This window comes from Camelina sativa, chromosome 7 (genome assembly GCF_000633955.1).
Source record: "Camelina sativa cultivar DH55 chromosome 7, Cs, whole genome shotgun sequence".
Lineage (NCBI taxonomy): Eukaryota > Viridiplantae > Streptophyta > Magnoliopsida > Brassicales > Brassicaceae > Camelina > Camelina sativa.
The window spans coordinates 576945-594947 of record NC_025691.1 but is presented as its reverse complement, the minus strand read 5'-3'; the positions used below and the strand labels follow the sequence as shown (position 1 = coordinate 594947).

Genomic DNA, 18003 nt, shown 5'->3' with positions numbered 1-18003 from the left:
CACCTCAACTAGATTTGTCACTTTCTTCCCGATACGTTGTCTCAATCCTCACCATATCGTTTCTTCCTTCATCAGTCGTCGTCATATATTCCTCCCTTTCCACCGTCGAGAAGTCTCAGATCCAATGCTCCAACAAAAAAAAAGCTCTTATTCTTCGTTCCCAGTTATCAATCTATGAGAACATCAATTCCTTCAAAGATCAAACCACAAAGACATCTTTAGACATCGTGGCTCAATTAAATCAAACTACAAAAAAAAAAACCCAACACTAAAAATTCTCAAAATCATAAGATTTTTGAATGAAAAGCATAAATTGATGAACCCTAAAACAAAATCTCAACAGAATAAAATAGGGGAGAAATAGATTTCGAACTTTGGTTTTGGGGTATATTGGTTTCGAACTTTGGTTTCCGGGACATATAAACCGAGGGTAAAGAACGGGCTCTATTTGGCTCGATACCATAGTTCTCGTGGGAAAATTGGCCGTTGGCCCTTTGTTTCTTCCGTTTCTTTGTCGTGACCCTTCTTCTTCTTCTTCTTTTGTCTTCTACATCTGCTTACCTCAGCACCTTCTTCCTCCAATATCTCTTGTTCCTTATTGAGCAAAGGATCAACTTCCAACATGAGATAGAAGGTTTATCGTTTTGCTTGGTAACAACTAACAAGCTATACATTATATATAGTAGATGAGAATAATTTTTTACAATTGCTGAGACTCGGCCAAAGTAACCATTGTTTTTAAGGGTCAATCAAATATTACTCTTAACATCAATAGCATCGAGACCATCAGGGATCGGGCAATCCACCATGTCCCAAAACACTACTGTTTCCTTCGCTGCAAGGTTTTACAGAAAAATTTAACAAGACGCATAAAAATACTTACGACGACGAGTAGTCTAAAACCGAATCAAACTGACTCAAGCTTTTAATAATCATCGAGATATAGATAAATCTTACCGTACCAAGACATATCGCCAACGCCAACTTACGCCACGCTATTACAAAATTTGGCCTTCTTTCTTTGAGAACAAGAAACGAGAGAGAGAGATAGAGATAGAGATAGAGATAGAGGGCAGAAATTAGGCAGTAAACCCTAATTTCGGTTATCATCTTGCTTGGTAACAATTACCAAGCTACATAGATGAGAATAATTTTACAATTTTCCTCTTTTTTTTTTTTTTTTTTTTTTTTTTTTTTTTTTTTTTTTTTTTTTTTTTTTTTTTTTTTTTTTTTTTNAATACTCCGGTAATTGAACCAAACCAAATCAATCATGAAATAAAAACGAAAAATTTAGGCTTCTCTGTTTGTATGTTCATTTCGGTTTTCATATTGTTGTTCTTTTCAATATGGTATTGCTTTGGTTAAACCGGTTTGAGCATCCCTCCCTAGTCTACATTAAACAAACATGTGTATTTATTTTTAACGTTTATGGAGCAAATGGAGATAAAGGAAGTGGTTCCAAGTATCAGGAACACCAGGGAGACACCAATGACTGCAATCTTGGACAGCTTTTGAACGCCGGTTTTCGGGTTTTGTTCCGTAAATAGAAGGGTGGGCGTCAATTCTGTACTGAGATAAACCGCTAACGTTCAAGAGGGTTACTGGTGTCCTCATCTGCTTCAGTACTTCCTCAACGATGGAGTTTTTGCTCGAGTAACTCGGTTTGAAGGTTTGGTTCAACGGCATGTTGGCTTCTCTGCAATGACCTCCTGAGTTCCATTCTCCTCCACTGTCCAAAGAGGGAATACAGAGATAACTAACGGAGAAATATGATCAGTCTTTAAAACCACACGAGAGACAGGACAAAACAAAACCTGAAATGAGAAGGTGCAGCGCTTCTAAAGAAAACACGAGTTTTCTTTGGATCAACGTTTTTGTCAACCCATGATGACCAAGTCTGCAAAGCTTTCTTGAAAGCGGTTGATACATCAAGCTTCGGATGAATCTGGTCTCCTTCTTGGTAATAGTTGACCCTGCCAACTCAAACTAATCAATCAAGATCTTAGATTCCCCATTCTTCTTTGTGATGTTTTAATGAAGGTAAAAAAAAATACTGACCCCGATTTGGTTTTGTAATGAGACCACCAATGTGCTGTATTGAACACTAGAATATTAGCACCTTTCCATCTCGAAGAGCTTCGATCCATAGCATCAATCCTAAGAGTTTCTTTTCGCTTCTTTCCTATTCTTGCTCTACCTTCACGAACCAAGAAATGAGTAACATAGAACTCCACAGTGCATTTATAATCCTAATCAAGTACACCAGCATAACATTAGTACGTAACAGTCACAAATGTAAGTAAATACACTTATATGGTCCATTAAGATGTACTACCAGGAAACGGAAGCTATAATTCCCTTTCTCCTTGGTGATCCTTCGGTTGTGCGTTTCGTAGACTTTCTTGGGATCTTTAACAGCTTGAAACAACAAACAAAGCATAGATTCCCACTGGTTCCTATTAATTGAATCTCCAACGAACACTAGCCTCTTCCCTCTAATCATTTCCAGCATTTTTGTAGCGTTGAACCTACTACACTCACACATACCAAAAATAGCCCACAATTTCCAAATCAGGACCATGAAATGATATAAAAGCGTTATAACTATCTCAAAAACCATTAACTGCTCAGTGGGAACTATGAAACCCAATTATCATAATCAGTCACTATCACGCCAATCATTACAATCCCACTAGGTAGATAGATAGAAAGATGTTGAAAGGCCAAATCAAAGAGGAAAAGAAGAAAAATAGAAAGTAAAAAACCTGGGAGCATCACAATCTTGAGGATCCCATCTCCAATTCATGTAGTTAAGATCCAATCTACCATTAGTTTGACAACCAAACCCTTCATCGATAAAAGGACAAGACGCGTTCGTGTACAATGGATAGTAGTCACTATCGTAAACCCACTTCCCTTTCGTAACATCACACTCTTCAATGCTTCTCTTCTTCGTTTTCTCTTCTTCACCGATGTTGCTCGGTAGTTCAATCACTTTAATCGAAGTTAAGTTAGCAATAATCACCTTGTCTTCTTCTTCTTCCTTAACAACCAAACCCTCGCCGCGAATCTTTTGCTCAAAGACGGAAACTTTCGAAGTGTTTTCGGGAGAGTTGAAATGGGTAGAGGTCAGAATCGGGCTGGCTTGAGGGGAAACTGAAGAATTGAGGTTGTCAGACACGGAAAGGGATGATTTAGGGCTTAAATCGGAGATATGAAAGTTAGAGTCAGTGGTTGAGTAAAGATCAGGAGAGTTGGATTTGATTAGGGAAGCGGAGAAGAAAGTGAAGAAAACAATGGCGGAAGAGATTGTTGTGATGATGAATGCTAAGACGACTCTTGTGGACTTCACAGAGAAACTCCTCTGTCTCTCCATCTCTTTCTCTTTTTGTTGTCTCTGTAACTCTAACAAGTTGGTGAAGGAAACAGGCGTCTAATTAATTATCTCTATAATCAGAGAATTTTGAATTCGAAATGCCATAATTAGAGAGAAAAGGATAGAGAAATTGGAGTCGACAATGGTGGTTGAGTTCGTGGAGTATAGAAGAAAAGATTCGGTAAATGAACGATAATGACGTTCTTACAAACTCGTGTGAGCTCATGAGATTACAATTATTAAAGACATAAACGGAAAAGAGGGAAAGATAATGATTTATTAATTTTGGGATTAAGTCAGGAATTAGTAGTTGTTGTTGTTAATCTAGTTTTTGACAGATTGGATTTGGAATTTAACGTCATGGGTGACAGTGACACTCACTAATCGCTGGAGTTTTTTAAGGGTTATCTTTCTTAATTTCCAAAAATACCCCCCTTATTATATCTAATACAAGAGACCCAATAAGTCACGAATGTAGTGGCCCATAAGTTTCGCTTTTCTGAAGCCTATATGTAGGCCCAATAAGACACGAATGGAGTTCGTTTATTATAGAGAAAAACTCTGACTCTGGTTACTTCAGTCATCACCATTCCCGTCGTGCTTCTCTCTCTCTCGTTCGTCTACGAAGAAGAATCTGACTCTGGTATAGTCCATATTTCTTCCCTTGCTGATATAGATATATACATCTCTTGTTTCCTTCTAATTTTCGTTTTAGATAGGTAGCGGATTTTGTCGTTACGATTGATTTTTGTTTTTCATCAGATTCGGATCGATGTCTCTTCTTTATAGTTGGGATCCGTGTGATTAGGATCGGAAATTTTTAACTTGGTACGATTTTGGATTTGGTTTCGTATCTGGATTTATAGTTGTAATTCTTTGAAAAAAATAATCATTTACTTTGGGATAGTTTTGCCAATTTTCATTTCGTGTTTCAGTATCTGGATTTTGTAGATTAGGGTTCTTGTACCATTTTGCCTTTTGGTCATGAATAGAGAAAAGATTAGATGGTTAATTGATCGAAATTTTACATTTGTATGTTTATATATAGACTCCAAATGCATACTAAGATAACGTAACTGATCCATAAGAGAGAGTGTGTGTACATAGATGGATGTTATTGGGTTTCTTCAAGAAAGTTTCCAGCTTTAGGTTTTATGCATACTAGAAGAAGAACGTAACTGATCCATAATAAAGTGTGTGTGTGTGTGTGTGTGTATATAGATGGATGTTTATTGGGTTTCTTCAATACAGTTTCCAGCTTTAGCTACCATAGTGAAGTTGTCAGTTATGTTAACATTGACTCTATGCTTTATAATACTTGTGGTAGGTTGAGAATAAATGGCAGGACACAAGGTTGCGCATGCCACACTGAAAGGCCCGAGTGTTGTCAAGGAACTAGTTATTGGTTTGGCACTTGGTTTAGCTGCTGGTGGTCTCTGGAAGATGCACCATTGGAATGAGCAGAGGAAAACCAGATCTTTCTATGATTTGCTTGAGAGAGGTGAGATCAGTGTTGTCGCTGCTGAAGAGTGAAGGGGACTGCCTCTACTCGCTCTCACTCTTATTGTTGTTGGCTCGATTTTTCTGTTGTTTTTCATGGTTTCACTTGAGATATCTCAGATGAGTGACCTGAGAATATGGTTGCTTTAAGGAAATAAACAAATCTGTGATCGGATTGGAGATTTGTTAACATACAGTATTGTTTTTTCGGAGAAACATGGTTAAAAACTTCAGACCTTTTTCTTGACTTTTCCTTTAAGGGATGAGTATTTTCCCACCTTTTTATGTTTCTTTTTACATTGTCAATCGATCCGATCATAGGAAGTCATTTTTTTATAAGTATAAAATATCTAGCGAGCACCAGTGTTCTTAGAAAACGGCTTGGATGGCTGCAAAGTTTCAACGTCTTACGGCTACATAAAAAGATTGTTTATCGAGAAAAATGATTTCATAGTACGATCGAAAATAAATATCAGAAGAGGTATTCAAATACGTGGAGCTTTGTTGTTGGTTAACGAAAGATAAGAAATAGGGTTCACAGAATTAAATCCACGCACACTTCATATATCTTGTTCCCTCCCATTTTTCTGCAATATCTTCTTTTATCAAAGAAAAATATTCAAAGGCCGTGTGTAACTTCTCCATCCAAAACATGGCAACTATAGCTACTAGTCTTAACATTGCAACTCAACGTGTCGTCGTCACCAGCGAGAATCGACCGGTTCATCTCGCAGGTCCGGTCCGTTTGAACAATCCGTGGAATCTTGGGTCAAGAACAACGAGCCGGATGGTCAGATTTAGGCCGGTTAAAGCAGCACCCGAAAAAGGAATATCGGATGTAGTGGAGAAAAGCATTAAGGATGCCCAGGATACTTGTGCAGACGATCCAGTGAGCGGAGAGTGTGTAGCTGCTTGGGACGAGGTTGAAGAGCTTAGCGCTGCAGCTAGCCATGCTAGAGACAAGAAGAAAGCTGATGGTTCAGACCCTTTGGAGGAATACTGCAAAGAGAATCCTGAGACCAATGAGTGCCGTACTTATGACACCTAAAGGTAATCCAGATCATGTTCAGGATTCCTTTTATTACAAAATGATGTAATGTAATATGAATGTTGTCTTTGAGACTTAATTTAGCTCTAAAAACATTGTAATTTGGTGTTCCCACATACGAATACAAAGGACAAAATCTCAATACGAAGGGCAAGAAACATTGTGATTTGGTGTTACATATGCGCAGAGACCAATAATAAGTAAAGCTTGAATTCAATAAGAAACACATTAGCCACCAATTACATGACAAGACGACACATGACTAGAGGACTATGGCTACAAAACCAAACAAAGACCGGAGAAATTGAAACTGCAGAAGAAACAAGAGACATAAAGTACTTAATTGTGCTGAGGGATCCACAACACAAGACTCATTCACCAATTGACACACACTAATTGTTACAAAACTCAAAACCATCACAAGAAAAAACCAACAAGAAGACCAAAGACTCGATCTCAATGCTAACTTTAGAGCCAATCCTCAGCAATCAAACATATCAGCAGAAGACCTGATGGGTTGCATAGGACAAGGCATCTGCCAAGGGTTCTGCATAGATTCAGGAATCTCAGGAATGTCCAAAGCCTGACCACTAATCTCTTCAACCATCTCAAGGACAGAGTTCAAAGATCTCAACCTGTCCGTCAACTCCAAAGCCTGAGCTCTCAAGACATTGTTCTTAGACTCCATATCAACGTACTTCTTAGAAGCTTCGTCAACCTGCTCGGCGATTTTAGCGTTGTCGTTCTTCAAAACAGTGACTTCGTTGATGAGATCACCGAGCTGCTTCTGTTTCCTCATCCTTGACCTCCGAGCTGATTCTCTGTTGAGATCATCCTCTTCCTCTTCCTCTCATCCGTCACCGACGCGTACCTCGGATCATTATCGGATTCTGGACTTGTCTGCCTTTGCAACGACCCCATTTCGTTGACTTTTGAAAATTAAAAATTAAAAAAAAAAAAAAAAACAATAAAATAAAAATATTATTTTTCTTCTTCTCCTATAAAAAAAAAAACCCCAAATACTTCTTACTGGAAAATTCCCGATTTCTAAATCTATCAAAGAATAAAGTTTGGATCAAAAACGAAAAGAAGATGGAGAAAGCGATTACTTCATGAGAAAACGTAGGTGTAGTAGAGATAAACGACGGAGAAAGAGTGTAGAATTCGAATCCGACGAAACAGGATTGAGTAGTTCATAGAAAATCTATATTCATTCCTTTATTTTTGTTTTTTTTTCTCTCTGGAAAATTCCCAAAACCAAATCCTAGATCAGCCAATATCCCCGACGAAAAAAAAAGAAAACCTAGATCTAGATCTAGATCTGAGGAGAGAACAAAGAAAGGAAACGAATCAAAGAGAGGAGGAGATGAATTAATCTGAGAAACAAAGAATAGATCAATCGAATACTTAGCTGAATCGAGAAGATGATAAAACGCAATAAAAAGTCTCTCTATATGAGATTCAAAGGCCAAACGAAAGAAGGCGATGAAGTAGTCCCAGGCTATCGTTTTAAAGGAGAAGATGATGAATGATGAATGATGAATGATGAATGATGAATGATGAATGATGAGCTGTCCATTGTTTAATTTTTTAATAATTTTAAAAAGGAAGATAATAACTTTTGGTTAATCTTCTTTTTAATATTTTTTAATACAGAAATCGGAGACTGACGCCAGCCTGGAATTTTTTATAAGGGAAGCACGTTTTGTTTAATGGGAAGTTTCTCCGTCTCTTCAGTCTTCAAGGATAGAATATTCCCACCAAGATACGCCTACTCCCCTTTAGAAGAAAATATCAAATGTGTATGTACCTGAGATGGTAAGTAATTAATAATTGAGTATATTATACAGTATTCTTTATTTTGAATATTTCCTTCACGAAAGCAATGTCTAACAACACACAATTCATATGCGTAAAATACACATAACGACCATTAGTTATAACGAAAGCCTACCAGATGGTTTGTTTTTGTTGCTTCTTCTTAATATGCGGCTCTCTTTGTTTTAATTAATCAAAAAAAATTATGACGTCATGATGATGATTACTTCATTTTACTTACCGACACAATTTTAAAAGTACAACACAGAGACGGAGTTCGGAAGTTAGCTCATGGGCTTTTTTAATAGGCTTAGCTGACCTTATGGGCTTAGCCTTTCTTTTGCTTACTACTTATTTGACTTAAGAAAAAAAAAACGACAATAACCAGTTGGAGATGAATAAAAACGCCACGTTGTGTCCGACTCAGAACAATCAATCTCTCAGTCAAATGGGAAAGACACAAAACCAAACCAATTCAGTCATATGTCAACAACAAACGGGAAGCAAAGTACAATTGCACCTTTGTTTCTTCTCTATTCAGATATGCCAGTTCATGTTAAGATTTTGTTCATTGTAACACCACCTTAACAGTGTATTTGGACGACACCACCTTAACTGTGCATTTGGACTTGGACGAACTTCTCGTACTCGTTAGGAGATCCGTCATAATCTGAAGCTTTGTCTCATCTCTGCCTGGCTTAAGATGAATTTCCAAAAGTTCAAGACACGGCAATTTTTCCAGCATGTGCTTTATTTGCACCATCTCTCCTCTATCTCCTTTACACTCTCTTATCTTTATGACCTCAATATAGCAGGGCGATAGGAAAGTATACCCTTTCAAGCATTCGCAAACAGATTCCTCCTCATCCACACGATCATCATCCTTATCGTGCACACTTCCCTGTTATAAAAAAAAAAACGCAAGTTTAGGGATTGAAGATTTTATGAATACCTTTTACAATGTCCTGTCAAGTTATTCTGTTTTTGCGGGTTTCGGGTCATATATACCTTGATGGTGAGAGCCTTAAGATTTGGAGATTTCTTTAGGAGAACTTGCAAACCGTTCCAACAGATGCTTCGTTCAGCTGGGATTGATAAATGGAACAGGCTTCCAAACAGACTCCTCCACCTCTTCGAGAGAAGTGCCGTGAACGCCGCCTCTTTCGCCGACAAGAAGGACCCGATGTGGCAAATTATCTCGTCTGTTAGGATGCTGATCCTATCCATGCTTTCGCAAACCCTAGAGAGTACACTAGTCTTCTACAAAAACTGTATTCTAATCTTCGAAACCCTGAACCCTAGTCCCTTTCGCTAAGTTAGCCCTGCTATGTAATGTACTCGAGGAGGACCGACCATCATAATTCCTCAGCACGCCTTATTAATATAGATTGATTTATTATCCTAAATTGATTTATTTGCTCTGGATTTGACTCCAAAACAAAAAAGATTTGCTTTGGACCGGTTTTCAAGCATGACCAATCAAACCGACCACGCGAACCAAAGTCAAATTTTAGAATACGATAACTTAGTCAACCATATACAGTAATTTGAGGCTCTCTTGGTGTGTTAAATGATGGCGTGATGATTATCATCAAATCTACATACATCAGTGAGATGTACACGATTTTAAAAAGCTTAAGGAGGAAGCGACACAACAGAAGCTAGTTTTAGAGATGACAAAACAACTACAGTATCAAGCTGTTTGATTAAGAACCTGTTCTTATGTCAGCAAAAGTTTGTATCTTTTAAGATTGCTTCTCTCCATACTAACCATAGACTTATATTGCATCCTGATGATCAGCCCTAGCTGGATTAATCATCATGTTTCCGATTTCCAACATACTCAAGCAAAAGTGAAAAATATTAGAGTGTGCTCTTTAGTTACCTTTTTTCTGAAAACTTGACCTGGATTTTGCACTTGGACGAAGCTCTGGGAAGCATTAGTAGATCCGCCATGACTTCCATTTTTTTGTCAACCTTTACCAGAGCACGAATCTGCACCAGCTTAAGACATGACAGTTTCTCCAATAAATGCTTCATTTGCTCCAGTTCTTCGATAGTTCCTCTGTACCTGTTTATCTTTAGGACCTCCACATGGCATGACCATAGGAAAAAATACTTCGACACACACTGGCAAACTAACCCCCATTCGTCTCTATCAATAGAAGTTGAATAGTGCAAGGAGCCCTGTAACAAAGGATTTGAGATTCAAGATTTATGAGACCTATAGCGTTCTCAGTACTTTGTTTATCCAATGAACTTATGGGGTTTCGGTAAATACCTCGATGACGAGAGTTTTTGGATGTGGAGCAGAACTGGCAGGGAAAACCAACAGTTGTTAGAAAGGCTAACGGATGCATGAAACAAGTTTTCAAAAACTGGGATTGCTTCACCGAAGACATAAAGCATCTGAAACATAATAAGATCACCTAGTCATCAGCATAACCTAGCGACCCGTTAAACTACAGTTTCCAATGGAGAAATAAGCGCCTAGTCTCTAACATTGAGTATCCAAACTAATGCTCTCGTTATTATATGCAAGACCCCGAGGATCCAAACTCTCATAATCAACATTGAGTGAAAACTAGATAATCCCTAAAACAGACCAGCTTAATCCACTACTTGTCTACACGAACTTGAGGAGGATATAATTAACGTTGGTTTCTCTCGTATGCGTTAAGTTCATCTGATTTTGAGATTTGAGCCATTTAGAAAGAAACAATCAAAGCAACAATAGAGACATTTTGTAGCTTAGCCTCTCTGTTACAAACTCAAGACTGTTTTAGGCACAAAACAACTACTAAGTTAAGAGATGACAAGAAAAATGTAACTGTTCGATTCAGAACAATATCATGCACGAAAGATACAAAACAAATAACACCTCTCATGTCAACAAACCAGGAACCACGTCTGTTCCTTTGATCAGATCTAAATGTTCATGTTGAGGCAAACAAACTCTAGTTTGTTTAACCGAACTTGACCTCGACTTTGCATTTGGATGAAGCTCTCGGAAGCATTAAGAGATCCGCCAAGATCTGCAGCTTTTCTTCGTCACTACTTACCTTGACATGAACTTTCAACAGCACCAGGCATTGCAATTTCTCCAAGAAATGCTTTAGTTGCACCATTTCTCCGATCGATCCATTGAAGCGGGTTATCTTTAGGATCTCAATAGGGGAGTTCAAAAGGAAAGAATACCCCTCCACGCATTTGCAGACAGATTTTAAATCCCGATAGTGCAAATCCTGAAAAAGAGACTTTATGATGAGTACCTATATAGAGGAGTTTTACTTTGCTCAACTAACTTTTTTGGGGGCTTTCGGTCATACCCCAATGGTGAGAGTCCTCAGATTTGGAGATTTCTTAACAAAACGTTTTAGACCATCCCAGCAGAAATGTGTTTCAGTTGGCATATATAAATGAGACATGTTTTCAAACACTGTGGCTGTTTCACTGCCAACCCCGAACAGCTGGAACAGAATAATAAAAAAGTCAACAAGTCAGTCATCAAAATGCAAAATTTGGCACAACAAAACTTTAGCAAAATTATGATGAATGGTTCCCTAAGCTGCAGAAACATATTCACAAAGAGTAAGGAAAGATTCAGTAGAGAACACTTGCCAGCACCGTGTCAGCACAGTCTAAGCGCAGAATCTGAACATTTTTTAACCCACTGAACAGATTCGTTGGATCGGTTTTATTCCAAAAAGTCAGCAGATTAAAATCGAGCGTCGCTTCAACAAGGGAGTCGAGATTAACAACTGGAAACTCGTCATGAATATAATCATCGTATTCTAAGTAGGCAAGACTGGGAATATCAAAACTAATTCTCTTAAACTCATAGTCTTCAAAATCTTCTTCTACTGTATATGCACGCCTAATAGTAAGTCTCCTAAGGGTCTGACTACAGACAATGTGAGACCAATTCCAACGTTCACAGTTGAATCCATCTATGACTAACTCCTCGAGCACAGGGCAAGCAGAAAGAAGCCTTGTAAACGCACAACCAACAGTATCATTGAACCGAACTGAATCAAGAAGGAGAGTCTTAAGAGCAGGAAGCAAAGCATTCTTCGGGAGAGAGTCAATAACAAAGCCAGACCCTAGTTTCATTTTCACAACGCTCTTGCAAGTGAAGATCTCAGAAGGTAGTGAGTAATCTCCTTGGACGTTGACGTCCAGTTCAAGATCCAAGACACCACACTTGAACGCATCTCGTAAACAATCGTTGACAGTACTATATTGAGCAAAATCCAAAGACTGTAGCTTTAGAGAGAATCTCCTCAAACGGTGAATGGCATGTCGAGCCGATACTAATTCATCAGCGAAATCTTTGAGACTTGCCTTAGTACTAACGACAGACGAGGAGAAACCAACAAGAACAGCACTCGGTAAGACGGTAAGCAGATTCCGCCATTTCTTGGAGGTACACTTCAAGCACGCAGCCGCTTTTGCCGAGAGTAAGGAGACTACGTGAGTAACAATAAAATCATCTGGTAAATTACTAATCCTATCCATACTTTTTCGCCAACCCTTTTCACTACCAAGAAGACCTCAATCTCTAATGGAACCTTCAGCGATTCAATGCAGAAACCAAAAATAATCGCAACTGCGTTTATGCAGAAACAAGAACACCGAACCGTAGTTTGCAGAAATTAGGATAGAAGACGACTAAAACTGAGAGAACTCTGAAGCAGAACTGAATCTTCAAAGAGAACTTGACGAAGAACTAGATTCTTGAAAGCAGAGCAAAGGTTCAATTTTTATGTTTTTATCAATTTTGCTCTTTTATTTTATGCTCCGATACAATAATTAAAAGCCAATCATTTAGCGCCAGTTGTAATCATCGCCTACCAGTCCAAACTCCGGTTAATTTGGGTTTAGGTTTCTAATAATTTGGTACGTTTTTTTTATTTTATTCAAGCAGTTATTTGGTATAATTTTCTCCAATGGTTGGATCCCATTTATGAGATCCAACTATATTTATAATTGAAAAAATGCAAATCTCAAAAGTTAGACACCTAAAAATATTTTTTATTTTTTTATATACTCCAATGGTAGAACACCTAGTTGAGGATCTAAAAATTTAAATTTGGAAAAACTTGTGTATGACTAAATTTGAGGTAAGTCACAAACCAATCAAGCATGTCATCGATGTTGTACCTGACTGTCGTGTGACACTTTCGGGTGTATCTTCACGTAACTAGCTAGGTACCTACAGAGTCCGTTTTAAGTTGGATGAAAGGCGTTATATATATAACTGTTTGAATTGCAGTGCAGAAGCAGTTTACCTCGGGTTTGGATGCTAAAGTCTCTTCAAATTGCTTCACGAGTGCTGATGAGGTCCAATGATCAATTTTAGCTCCCAATATAGCAATTGGAGCCTTCCCACCTGCAGAAACCAACCAAAGACTATGAAAAGTAAAGCAACCGGATCAATCAAAGTGTTTCTATGTCTGTAATTGTGAAGCATGAGCCCTGCTGATTCGTATACAAAACAATCAACATCTGCTTAAGTAAGTGGATGTTGTAATCTTGGTGATACGAGTTACGAAATTAAACTTATAGGTGACTCTCAAAATTTTACAAAGAATGAGGCAAGGCAAATGACAACTAACGTAGAAAATGAAGATGTTGAAGTATACCAAAGTCACTTACCCTTGATATCATCAACTGTAACAAATGTAGGATGAAGGAAAACAGCTGCTTGAATAAGCTCTAGTATAGACAGCTCCACGCACTACTTGTGCTGAAGATCAATAACACAATAGATAAAATTTATCCATTAAGATAAGATAGTACCAGCGAAAGAGAATGACACAAATTCCTCCACGTAACTACTACAGCACAGGTAAATTGGGAACAAATTCCTCAAAAAGAAGTGAAGAAGATAGAGAGAAAACGAACCGCCCCAACACATCCCTGCAGCTCCAATGGTTGTTATGCCTTTGTTCTTTATGGCTTCAAGTACTGGTTTGGTGTCTTCAAAGCCCAAAACAGACCAAGATCTGGAATTCATTGGTTAGTCCTGGTCTGTGTTGATATCAAATTGGCCACAAGCTTGGCTGCAGTAGATTCACGTTCCTTAGTTTGCAAAAAAAAAAATGTACAATGAAAACATGAAAAGTCTGTTGTTAGCCATCAACGAGAAAGTAGTACAGGAAGGAATGAAACACAATTGAGAAAGACAAATCACATACCCTTACATTACAGTCTCTTGCAGCAGAACATATATCTCACCATCATCAAAACGTTTTCCCAAGCTCTAAACCCAAAATAAATAGCGAGAAATCTCCTGTGAAAAAAAAAAACATGCATAAGAGTACAAACAAGGACAATCACAAATCACAGTGTCTTTCTAATCGTTTCAAACTAGTACTAATTTTTAGGCATAAGAGTCAATTACATCATCCTAATTTCTATAAATCATAAAACCCTAATTTCTATAGCCAAATAATAAACACGAATTCGTAGCAAGTGAATGATATTCGTACCATGAGAAACGCCGATTTGGTGAAGCCATATACTCTTCGATTGCTATCATTAAACGCCGATTTGCTCAATCAGAGTCACCGGTTTTGCTGAACCAGAGTCACCAATTGTCACCCACGCCGGTGGAACTTCTCTCCTCCGCTTGCTTCCAAACTCGCCGTTCGTGAGAAAGAGTAGAGAGAGAGCGAGGATAATACAATATTTCCACCAATCAAAATTGATTACACATAAGTGTGTCTAAACATTTCTACAAAATCCAAATACAGTATAGTACCGGATCTATGATAATACTGGATTTTTTATTTAATTTTTGGATTGCTAAAAGAAAACACAAACGTTCTAATGCCAAACAAAGTTTGTACCTAGTTTTGCTGAATCTATGAACAGACTTAAGCAATTCTAGGTAACGATCTCGAATTTGCATTTGGACGAATCTCTGAGTAGCCTTTGCAGGTCTTCACAGTACCGTTCCAGTTAACTTGGTCTGAATTGGTTTTATATGTACTGGATTTCAAACATACCGAACGAGATTCAAATTGAGGAGGATCATATAACAACGATTTAATTAACATTGTTTCTCAGCAAGTTCATTTATTTTGAGACATTTAAAATTAAAAACAAGCAATCAAAACTAAATCCCTGTGGACGTTAAATCCTCCTTGACCGGAATATATCTGAGAAACTATAGTTCAGCTTGTCTCTTACAAACTCAAGAGTGTTTTAGGCACAAAACAACTACTAAGTCAGAGATGTCAAAAACACCTAACTGTTCGATTCAGAACAACTATCATGTACGAAAGATGCAAAACAAATAACACTAGTTCTAATGTCAACAAACCAGGAACCACGTCTGTGATTTTACAAGTTCATGTTGTGAGACTCTAGTATGTATAACCGAACTTGACCTCGACTTTGCATTTGGATGAAGCTCTCGGAAGCATCAAGAGATCGTCCAAAATCTGCAGCTTTTTTTCATCACTTGTTGCCTGGACATGAACTTCCAACAGCACTAGACACTGCAATTTCTCCAAGACATGCTTTACTTGCACCATTTCTCCGATATATCCATTGAAGTGGCTTATCTTTAGGATCTCAACAGGGCAGGTCAAAAGGAAAGAATAGTCCTCTAAGCATTCGCAAACTGTTTTCGAATCCCGATAGCTATCATAAGTATAGTGCAAATCCTGAAAAGATTTTTTTTGTTTTTTGTTATGAGTACTACTACCACCTATAGGAGTATATATTATAAGGTTTGTTCAATGAACTTTTTGGGGACTTTCAGTCATACCTCAATGGTCAGAGTCTTCAGATTCGGAGATTTCGTAACAAAAACTTTTAGACCATGCCAGCAAATACCTGGTTCAGTTGGCATATATAAATGAGACATGTTTTCAAACACTGTGGCTGTATCAATGCCGGCCTCGAACACCTGGAACATAATATAAAAAGTCAACAACAAGTCAGTCATCAGAATGCAATACTTTAGTAAACATTCCAGTGTCTAGCAAAATAATGATGAATGGTTCCCTAAGCTTTACTATTTGTTAAGCTGCAGAAACATATTCACAAAGAGTAAGGGTAAAATTCAGTAGAGAACACTTGCCAGCATCGTGTCAACAGTGTCTAAGCGCAGAATCTGAACATTTTTCAAACCCTTGAACAGATTCGTTGGATCGGTTCCATCCCAAGCAGTCATCAGACTAAAATGGAGGGTCGCTTCAACAAGGGAGTCGAGATTAACAACTGGAAACTCGTCATGAATATAATCATCGTATTCTAAGTAGGCAAGACTGGGAGTATCAAAACTAATTCTCTCAAACTCATAGTCTTCATGATAATCTTCATCTTCTGAATATGCACGCCTTATAGTAAGTCTCCTAAGGATCTGACTAGACACAGTGTGAGACCAATTCCAACGTTCACAGTTAAATCCATCTATGGCTAACTCCTCAAGCACAGGGCAAGCAGAAAGAAGCCTTGTAAACGCACANTAATATAAAAAGTCAACAACAAGTCAGTCATCAGAATGCAATACTTTAGTAAACATTCCAGTGTCTAGCAAAATAATGATGAATGGTTCCCTAAGCTTTACTATTTGTTAAGCTGCAGAAACATATTCACAAAGAGTAAGGGTAAAATTCAGTAGAGAACACTTGCCAGCATCGTGTCAACAGTGTCTAAGCGCAGAATCTGAACATTTTTCAAACCCTTGAACAGATTCGTTGGATCGGTTCCATCCCAAGCAGTCATCAGACTAAAATGGAGGGTCGCTTCAACAAGGGAGTCGAGATTAACAACTGGAAACTCGTCATGAATATAATCATCGTATTCTAAGTAGGCAAGACTGGGAGTATCAAAACTAATTCTCTCAAACTCATAGTCTTCATGATAATCTTCATCTTCTGAATATGCACGCCTTATAGTAAGTCTCCTAAGGATCTGACTAGACACAGTGTGAGACCAATTCCAACGTTCACAGTTAAATCCATCTATGGCTAACTCCTCAAGCACAGGGCAAGCAGAAAGAAGCCTTGTAAACGCACAACCACCAGTATCATCAAACCGAACTGAATCAAGAAGGAGAGTCTTCAGAGCAGGAAGCAAAGCATTAGTAGGGAGAATGTCAATAACAAAGCCAGACCCTAGCTTCATTTTCACAACNGTAAAATTCAGTAGAGAACACTTGCCAGCATCGTGTCAACAGTGTCTAAGCGCAGAATCTGAACATTTTTCAAACCCTTGAACAGATTCGTTGGATCGGTTCCATCCCAAGCAGTCATCAGACTAAAATGGAGGGTCGCTTCAACAAGGGAGTCGAGATTAACAACTGGAAACTCGTCATGAATATAATCATCGTATTCTAAGTAGGCAAGACTGGGAGTATCAAAACTAATTCTCTCAAACTCATAGTCTTCATGATAATCTTCATCTTCTGAATATGCACGCCTTATAGTAAGTCTCCTAAGGATCTGACTAGACACAGTGTGAGACCAATTCCAACGTTCACAGTTAAATCCATCTATGGCTAACTCCTCAAGCACAGGGCAAGCAGAAAGAAGCCTTGTAAACGCACAACCACCAGTATCATCAAACCGAACTGAATCAAGAAGGAGAGTCTTCAGAGCAGGAAGCAAAGCATTAGTAGGGAGAATGTCAATAACAAAGCCAGACCCTAGCTTCATTTTCACAACGCTCTTGCAAGTGAAGATCTCAAAAGGAAGTGAGTAATCTCCTTCGACGGTGACGTCCAGATTAAGATCCAAGACACCACACTCGAACGCATCTCGTAAACAATCGTTGACAGTACTATACTGAGCAAAATCCAAAGACCCCAACTTTAGAGAGAATCTTCTCAAACGGTGAATGGCATGTCGAGCCGATGCTAATTGATCAGCGAATTTTTTGAGACGTGGCTCAGACGAGTAGCAACCAACAAAAGCAGCACTCGGTAAGACGGTAAGCAGATTCCGCCACTTCTTGGAGGTACACTTCAAGCACGCAGCCGCTTTTGCCGAGAGGAAGGAGACTAGTTGAGTAACAATAAGATCATCTGGTAAACTACTGATCCTATCCATATTTTTCGCCAACCCTTTTCACTACCAAGAAAACCTCAATCTCGAATGAAACCTTAAGCGATTTAATGCAGAAACAAGAACACCGAAGCGTAGTTTGCAGAAATTGGGGTAGAAGACGACTAAATCCGAGAGAACCTTGAAGCAGAACTGAATCTTCAAAGAGACCTTGACGAAGAACTAGAGCGGAGTCTTGA

General features: G+C 38.4%; 7 protein-coding genes across 7 annotated transcripts; 2 read left to right on the top strand and 5 right to left on the bottom strand.

Annotated features, from left to right (window-relative positions):
• On the bottom strand, positions 1316 to 3592 carry LOC104699641 (protein trichome birefringence-like 6). Its single transcript, XM_010414979.2, has 5 exons — positions 2766 to 3592; positions 2336 to 2531; positions 2059 to 2249; positions 1815 to 1973; positions 1316 to 1729 (listed from the first exon to the last, which is right to left on the bottom strand). Exons 1-5 carry the CDS (start codon positions 3374 to 3376, stop codon positions 1420 to 1422), a joined length of 1467 nt encoding a protein of 488 aa, XP_010413281.1. The 5' UTR covers positions 3377 to 3592; the 3' UTR covers positions 1316 to 1419.
• LOC109125542 (probable cytochrome c oxidase subunit 5C-1) lies at positions 4704 to 5147 on the top strand. The gene has a single exon (XM_019227306.1). It carries the CDS (start codon positions 4715 to 4717, stop codon positions 4907 to 4909), a length of 195 nt encoding a protein of 64 aa, XP_019082851.1. The 5' UTR covers positions 4704 to 4714; the 3' UTR covers positions 4910 to 5147.
• Positions 5458 to 6068, top strand: LOC104699639 (calvin cycle protein CP12-2, chloroplastic). Its single transcript, XM_010414978.2, has one exon. It carries the CDS (start codon positions 5529 to 5531, stop codon positions 5922 to 5924), a length of 396 nt encoding a protein of 131 aa, XP_010413280.1. The 5' UTR covers positions 5458 to 5528; the 3' UTR covers positions 5925 to 6068.
• LOC104699640 (bZIP transcription factor 53-like) lies at positions 6119 to 7488 on the bottom strand. The gene is given in 3 exon segments (XM_019227305.1): positions 6119 to 6752; positions 6755 to 6853; positions 7034 to 7488. Coding segments are annotated over 2 exon segments (438 nt in total). The 5' UTR covers positions 6846 to 6853; positions 7034 to 7488; the 3' UTR covers positions 6119 to 6405.
• Positions 8156 to 9526, bottom strand: LOC104699638 (putative F-box/LRR-repeat protein At5g15620). The gene is made up of 2 exons (XM_010414977.2): positions 8751 to 9526; positions 8156 to 8643 (listed from the first exon to the last, which is right to left on the bottom strand). Exons 1-2 carry the CDS (start codon positions 8967 to 8969, stop codon positions 8311 to 8313), a joined length of 552 nt encoding a protein of 183 aa, XP_010413279.1. The 5' UTR covers positions 8970 to 9526; the 3' UTR covers positions 8156 to 8310.
• Positions 10465 to 14763, bottom strand: LOC104704132 (F-box protein At3g62430-like). Its single transcript, XM_019227302.1, has 9 exons — positions 14237 to 14763; positions 13943 to 14037; positions 13650 to 13826; positions 13401 to 13491; positions 13034 to 13134; positions 12906 to 12957; positions 11364 to 12351; positions 11072 to 11212; positions 10465 to 10987 (listed from the first exon to the last, which is right to left on the bottom strand). Exons 7-9 carry the CDS (start codon positions 12258 to 12260, stop codon positions 10709 to 10711), a joined length of 1317 nt encoding a protein of 438 aa, XP_019082847.1. The 5' UTR covers positions 12261 to 12351; positions 12906 to 12957; positions 13034 to 13134; positions 13401 to 13491; positions 13650 to 13826; positions 13943 to 14037; positions 14237 to 14763; the 3' UTR covers positions 10465 to 10708.
• LOC109125552 (F-box protein At3g62430-like) lies at positions 14940 to 17961 on the bottom strand. Its single transcript, XM_019227339.1, has 3 exons — positions 16922 to 17961; positions 15523 to 15663; positions 14940 to 15418 (listed from the first exon to the last, which is right to left on the bottom strand). The coding sequence occupies exons 1-3, from the start codon at positions 17807 to 17809 to the stop codon at positions 15116 to 15118; spliced, it is 1332 nt and encodes a 443-aa protein (XP_019082884.1). The 5' UTR covers positions 17810 to 17961; the 3' UTR covers positions 14940 to 15115.

Coding starts and splice junctions, on each gene's coding strand:
- LOC109125552 (XM_019227339.1), bottom strand. CDS start 17,809: ATGGATAGGATCAGTAGTTTACCAGATGATCTTATTGTTACTCAACTA. Junction 15,664..16,921: donor ACACTGTTGACACGATGCTG/GCAAGTGTTCTC, acceptor ATTATGTTCCAG/GTGTTCGAGGCCGGCATTGA. Junction 15,419..15,522: donor TGAAGACTCTGACCATTGAG/GTATGACTGAAA, acceptor AAATCTTTTCAG/GATTTGCACTATACTTATGA.
- LOC104699639 (XM_010414978.2), top strand. CDS start 5,529: ATGGCAACTATAGCTACTAGTCTTAACATTGCAACTCAACGTGTCGTC.
- LOC109125542 (XM_019227306.1), top strand. CDS start 4,715: ATGGCAGGACACAAGGTTGCGCATGCCACACTGAAAGGCCCGAGTGTT.
- LOC104699638 (XM_010414977.2), bottom strand. CDS start 8,969: ATGGATAGGATCAGCATCCTAACAGACGAGATAATTTGCCACATCGGG. Junction 8,644..8,750: donor TTAAGGCTCTCACCATCAAG/GTATATATGACC, acceptor TTTTTATAACAG/GGAAGTGTGCACGATAAGGA.
- LOC104699641 (XM_010414979.2), bottom strand. CDS start 3,376: ATGGAGAGACAGAGGAGTTTCTCTGTGAAGTCCACAAGAGTCGTCTTA. Junction 2,250..2,335: donor ATTATAGCTTCCGTTTCCTG/GTAGTACATCTT, acceptor GTACTTGATTAG/GATTATAAATGCACTGTGGA. Junction 1,730..1,814: donor GCTGCACCTTCTCATTTCAG/GTTTTGTTTTGT, acceptor CTCTTTGGACAG/TGGAGGAGAATGGAACTCAG.
- LOC104704132 (XM_019227302.1), bottom strand. CDS start 12,260: ATGGATAGGATTAGTAATTTACCAGATGATTTTATTGTTACTCACGTA. Junction 11,213..11,363: donor ACTGTGCTGACACGGTGCTG/GCAAGTGTTCTC, acceptor ATTCTGTTCCAG/CTGTTCGGGGTTGGCAGTGA. Junction 10,988..11,071: donor TGAGGACTCTCACCATTGGG/GTATGACCGAAA, acceptor TCTCTTTTTCAG/GATTTGCACTATCGGGATTT.